We start from the raw sequence: 6,091 nt of genomic DNA on the forward strand, positions 1-6,091 counted from the left end.
CCAGTACTCATTAAAAAACAAGCAGAAAGAAGAAGAGGAGGAGCCAAATAATGACTTAATGATGGAGAGAATGAAGGAGCTGGAGTCTCCCAGCTTGAGTGAGAGCATAATCAGCGACAAGGACGAGGGACGGGAGACACGGGTCGATCAGATCACTTTGCAGCGAATCACAGAAGTCAAAAACAGCCTAACGCTGGACCTCCCAACAACACAGACCAATCACTGTTTCAGTCTTACGTACTCGACAGATAACGATGAAGATGAGCAAGATACCTCCCCTTTTCTGGAAGATCTTCACAAGGTACCTTCACCATACGGAAACGAGACTTACTTGGACAGCTCCCCACCTATTGATGAGAGTGTGCGAGAGTTGAGGAACACAACCTCCGACCGGCCCATCGATGACTCCTTGGCGTACGATTCAATGAAGTACACCCTAGTGGTGGATGAAAACACAACGCTTGAGCTGGTGAGCCTGAAGCGCTGTACCTCTGTTCTTAGCGAGGACAGTGATGGACTCTCTACTATTTGTGATGACGAAGTTGTCGATGAAGATGATGATATTTACGGCCAGGGCCAGATGGAAAGAGGCATGAGACCTGATTTTCTGTTAAGCTCCTCTGAAGAAGACTCCTCCCCTGAGGCGGATTTACCTTTCTCAAAGAAGTTCCTCAATGTGTTTGTCAACAGCACGTCACGGTCCTCCAGTAAGTGAAATTTAACACCGTGCACAATAGATTTAAGGGACAGTTCACCCAAAAATGAAAATTCTGTCATCATTCACTCACCTTCATTTCATTCCAAACCTGTACACAAAATGAGATGTTTTGAAAAATGTGTTCAAGCGTTTTTTGTCCATACAAAGAAAGTAAATGTGGTCCAGTATTGTTTTGGACCCCATTAACTTTCACAGCATGGACAAAAACAGAAGAGAGAAAGTTATACAGGTTTGGAATGCCATGAAGGTGAGTAAATGACAGAATTTTTGTTTTTGTGAATGATACTTTAATTTTGGTTTCTTTGAAAGATTTCTTAGTGCCAAATATCCATCCTTTGTTATTGTTTGCTCTCTCGCTGGATTAAAGTAATATGACTAACACAGCAACATTTTTAAAGCTACTGTAAAGATTTAATGTACAAATATGCTCAAGGAGGAAACACAAAATAAATTGTTGAATATTACCAAAATAAATTCATTCCCATTCACAGAGCCATTCTGAGCACTTTTAGTACAGTTTAAGAGATTTAGATGATCATTTTACATAATTTATGAGCCTGTCTCGCTGAACAGATAGGATATTTAATAATCCTAATGAGATGACATCAGAAGATGAAGGATTTTGTATGACCTGCTTCTAAATGAGTTTTGCAGTACTCTGTGACACACACACACACACACTACCTTGGGGCTTATATCTCAGTATACAGTGACATAATGCATCTGCATTATGTGTGTTTCAGGCACAGAGTCCTTTGGGCTTTTCTCGTGCACTATAAACGGAGAAGAAAGAGATCAGACTCACAGAGCGGTCTTCAGGTGAGCAATGCTGCCCACACCATAACCTAAAAACACCTACAGTAGCTCTAATCAAAAAGCTCCAGTCTGGTTTAAAGTCCAATCACAAACCCTCAAGGAACTCTTCTTTTTCTGTATCTGTTAAAACAGTTAATTGACTGCTCATAATATCTTTTGCATGCAATGCAAATGCAAGTTTTAATGCCCACGCTGCAGGTTCATCCCACGACATGCAGATGAGCTGGAGTTAGACGTTGATGATCCATTATTCGTTGAGGAAGAGGAGGATGATTACTGGTACCGTGGGTATAACATGCGCACAGGGGCCAGAGGGATTTTCCCAGCATACTACGCCCACGAGGTTGTTGGCCAAACAAAAGACCTGATGAGTAAGAATTTTGAAAATACAGTTTTCAAAATATAATTTATTTTTCAGGATTTTTTGGGGGGAAAACATGTATAAACTTCTGTAAAAGAGTCATTCTGGTAAGCAATATGTGACTGTTTTCTTTTTCTTTGGCCTTCACATCTGGTGTCTTTGTTAAAGCACTTGACGAGTCAAGCATTGTCTGTATACGCGTGTTTCCATAGCAATGAAGAGGAACCCTGCTTGGATGGAAAGCTTCCGAGTGCAATTCCTGGGTTCGGTGGAAGTTCCTTATCACCAAGGCAATGGCATCCTGTGTGCTGCCATGCAGAAGGTAACGTAAACAGGAAATGTATCAGTTTGTGCTTTACTTGTGTGAGATAGCACTCAATGAATGCACAAGGATACATCTTATGATGCAAACAAGAACTAATGTGTTTGTTTGTCTTTCAGATTGCTATGGCAAGGAAGAGGACGGTGCATCTTCATCCCCCATCTATTTGTGAGCTGGAAATAAGTCTGCAGGGTGTGAAACTAGTCATGAGTTTGGATGATGAATATGACTTTTCAGGGGAGGTAAGAGAGAGAGAGAGAGAGAGAGAGAAAAATAGAAAAAATGTAAAGGTGCAACATTTTTTTTTTATTTTGCCCTGCTGGATATGACAGTAGTCTTGTTTACCCAATCAGCAGTCAGCAATGATAATTTATTCTGAAAACAAAATATATGATAAATGGAGTTTAAAAAGCTAGTAGTATTAAGCTGGTCATCTCATAGACTTTTTAATATTTATTATCATTATTTTTTAATTTGCTATTTGGCTCGAGTCTTCATCTCGTGTAAATGAATAAAAAAAAAAAACACATTAAATACATGGCTGTTAAATAGACAGTGACAGTGAAAGGACGTGGCCAAGTGTGGCGTCCCATACTCGGAATTTGTGCTTTACATTTCACAGCAGAGAGTAGTGAACACACACACACACACACACACACACACACACATACCGACACCGTGAACACACCAGCAGCATACATTGTGAGACTATCTAAATTTCTGCATTTTGCTTGGATTTTGATATTTATTATAATTCCCCTTCTCATTTCTTTTTATAGTTTGACAGATGTAGTCACTTCTTCCAAATGAAAAACATCTCCTTTTGTGGATGTCATCCTAAAAACAACTGGTAAATACACACACATACATTACCACTTTCTATTTCTTTTAGTAAACCTTAAAACAAGTCTTCATGCATTTGATAAGTTTTGGAAAATTTTACAGGCCAAAATAAGACTCATCCCTCTCTCTGTGTCTTTCTGTAGTTATTTTGGTTTCATCACTAAGCACCCGATGCTTAACAGGTTTGCATGTCACGTCTTCGTCTCTCAGGACTCCATGAGACATGTAGCCGAGTGTGTGGGGTGAGTGTAATGCTTTTAAACGTCACAATAACATTTACAAGAAACTTTTGACACTGAGAATAGCGAGAAAAGAAGAGCGGAGAAGAGAAGTTAATGAGAGTTAATTCATTATCAGCACGGTCTCTGCTTCATTATCAGAGCACAGGCCAGACTGCTGGGTGAATTATTAAAGCTTCTCTCTTTTGGAGCAGACAGGAGACCGGAGTTATGGACCCCAGCAGGAGGCAGCTATCTCTGCCGCATTACATAATATGACCTTATGAACATATACATTATTTAGCCTTATCATTTAGCACGAAAATGAAGGGGAAAAAGTTAAAGAACAGAAACTAAAAAAGTTTTTATGATAATACTTTGTTTTCATGTTAATTACACAAGGAAAAATGGACAAGTACAAATAAGACAGAAGCTCATCAACCTGCTCACTTGTACAGTGTTATAGTGTGACCTTATTTAAAGTATTTTTTTAAATTCTGTTTGATTGTGAACAAATGGTTTCAGTGCCTGAACACAACAAACAAACAAAATATGCAATAACTTGCTCCACTCTGAATAGATAAATGAATGAATGAATAAATAAATAAATTTATATGAAATTGACCTGAAACATACAAACAAAATGCTCCACCTAAATATGAATAACCTGCTTAATTCCTAAATATGATCAAATTGGGTTTGAATTTGCCTAAAATTTTATATATATATACATATATACAAATTTTTATATATATATATATATACGCACGCACGCATGCATGCATGCATGCATGCGCACACACACACACACACACATGTGTGTATATGTCTATATATGTATGGAGAGAGAGAGTTATATTATAGCAGTTACAACTAAATGTGAAAGCCTGCCATTTTTAGCAATATAATACACAAGCAAAACAAATCCATGTTCACAAAGTTCAACACACGTGTATGTTCTGATCATGTGCTTGTTTCAGACGGGCGTTCCAGGAGTACTACCAGGAGCACTTAGAATACGCCTGTCCTACCGAAGATATCTACCTTGAGTAAAGGAGGAAAGGGTAACCATGGCAACTGCTGTCCCTCACGACAGATGTCTGTTCCTGGGCTTGGCCACTACGAGGCGCCTGGCAGCCTTCTCAAATGTAACATAGGCCTCATCTCTTTATTCCCTTCCTCAGTTTCTCTTGTTCTCTCGACATGAACTGAGCTGAATACCTTACATAGGCTCTTAGTGGTCTGTCTGTTTATTTCAATGTTTATCAGTTCATTTATTCTCTTAATTGAGATGGATTGCTTGTTTATTTAACTTTTTTACTATATAATATAATTAGGGACATGGTTTTGGGGTGGATACATCAGTTTGATTTCTTTTTTTATATAGTCCTGGTGTAGAAAAGGTAAAATATGACTTCACACGTTTGATTGCATGGCTTTGAGGGTTATGCTCACAAACACACACACAACGTCTAAAAGCAAAAGGTGATCAGAGGTTTGAATCTGAAGACCAGGATTGTTTGTAAATATGTATTTGTCTGATTCTGATACATTGCTGTACTGGGTTTGTACTAAAAAGGACAAGGCAGTAGGACGTGACCTGGAATCGTTGATAGGTCTACAGATTGTCTGTTCCGATGTAGTAGAAGGTTTAATGTACGTTTCTGATTTTACCGCAGTGTAAATACTGTACAAATAGGGATGACTGTAGGTGAAAACAAATGCTTCATTACATCACGGTATGCAAGTATCCTGCGCCATCTGTCTGCGAATGAGAAAGTGGGATGGATAGCCGGTCGGCAGGCTGGGTGTAGATGGATCTAGAGATGGTTCGATAAATCTCATCTTGTCATATCTGGAACATTTTTGACCCCAAAATAAACAAGATATTCTATTTTGTGCAAAGATGATGATATTATGCAATATTTTCATCTCAGTATTTAACATCCACAATTACTGTAATGCATCCAGATAATAATAATAATATTTATTTATTTATTTAGCTTTACAGTAATAGAGGGTGAGGTAATGTCATTGGAATTGTCATGAAACGATCATAAAATATGGTTTATTTTCTTTGTGCACGATAAAATTTATATTCTCTTAATTTATTTTGGGGTAAAATATTACTCAGATATCGACATTATGTGATTCATCCAGTTGGCTATGCTATAACACAGGCCTTAGGGCATTCAGTCAAATAATATTTCTCCAGCTCTCAAACCTGACAGCCCCTCTGCTTACCATTATCTGCTGTCTTGTATGATTGTCAGGTTGGACTGACGCGTTTAGCTTTTAAGCCTGATATAGCTCACCTCTCATGCTTTGAACGTTTGCAGGTAGATACTTCAGAGAGATATGATGCTTATAGACAGCGAGTAAAATGAAAAGTCCCCGTTTGTTGGGAAACGCACTGAATGCAGGAATGTTTTACCAGTGGACTGGATAATTTAATCCAGTAATATCTGCAGGACAAATATTGCTTCATATTATAAAATACCCCAATTCTGTCCTGTGAAGCAATGAATAAGTGAATGCCATTTATGTAGATGCCATGCGATTTATATAATAAGCTCAGGACATCAGAAAACAATCCTTGTGCATCGTGCTGATTGGTAGACGCAGTTGTTCAGCTCTCTGACTTAGACCTTGTCCTGACCTTGACCGGCGCTGCTGAGACTGAACGGAGCAGATCCCTCTGCTGGCTTCACACAATAAACACGTATTAATATTTACCTCATTCAGTCTGATGAATGCAATCCAGAGCCATGCAACAGCTCACAATCATGATGTGAAGACATTCAGGTAATACT

General features: G+C 38.6%; 1 protein-coding gene across 1 annotated transcript in view; it reads left to right on the top strand.

Annotated features, from left to right (window-relative positions):
- The window catches only part of LOC306888482 (C-Jun-amino-terminal kinase-interacting protein 2-like), a gene marked incomplete at its 5' end in the record, with an annotated part of 25,863 nt that extends 20,884 nt beyond the window's left edge, over positions 1-4,979 (top strand). The window contains 8 exons of the mRNA XM_079446820.1: positions 1-707; positions 1,462-1,537; positions 1,733-1,905; positions 2,108-2,217; positions 2,337-2,459; positions 2,997-3,067; positions 3,204-3,302; positions 4,259-4,979. The exon at positions 1-707 is cut by the window's left edge and continues 1,630 nt beyond it. Of these exons, the coding sequence (XP_079302946.1) occupies positions 1-707; positions 1,462-1,537; positions 1,733-1,905; positions 2,108-2,217; positions 2,337-2,459; positions 2,997-3,067; positions 3,204-3,302; positions 4,259-4,331 (1,432 nt within the window). The 3' untranslated portion in view covers positions 4,332-4,979. The remainder of the gene's footprint in view (positions 708-1,461; positions 1,538-1,732; positions 1,906-2,107; positions 2,218-2,336; positions 2,460-2,996; positions 3,068-3,203; positions 3,303-4,258) is intronic.
- Positions 4,980-6,091: the final 1,112 nt, after the last annotated feature.

Source organism: Barbus barbus, assembly GCF_936440315.1.
Source record: "Barbus barbus genome assembly, chromosome: 22".
Classification (NCBI taxonomy): domain Eukaryota; kingdom Metazoa; phylum Chordata; class Actinopteri; order Cypriniformes; family Cyprinidae; genus Barbus; species Barbus barbus.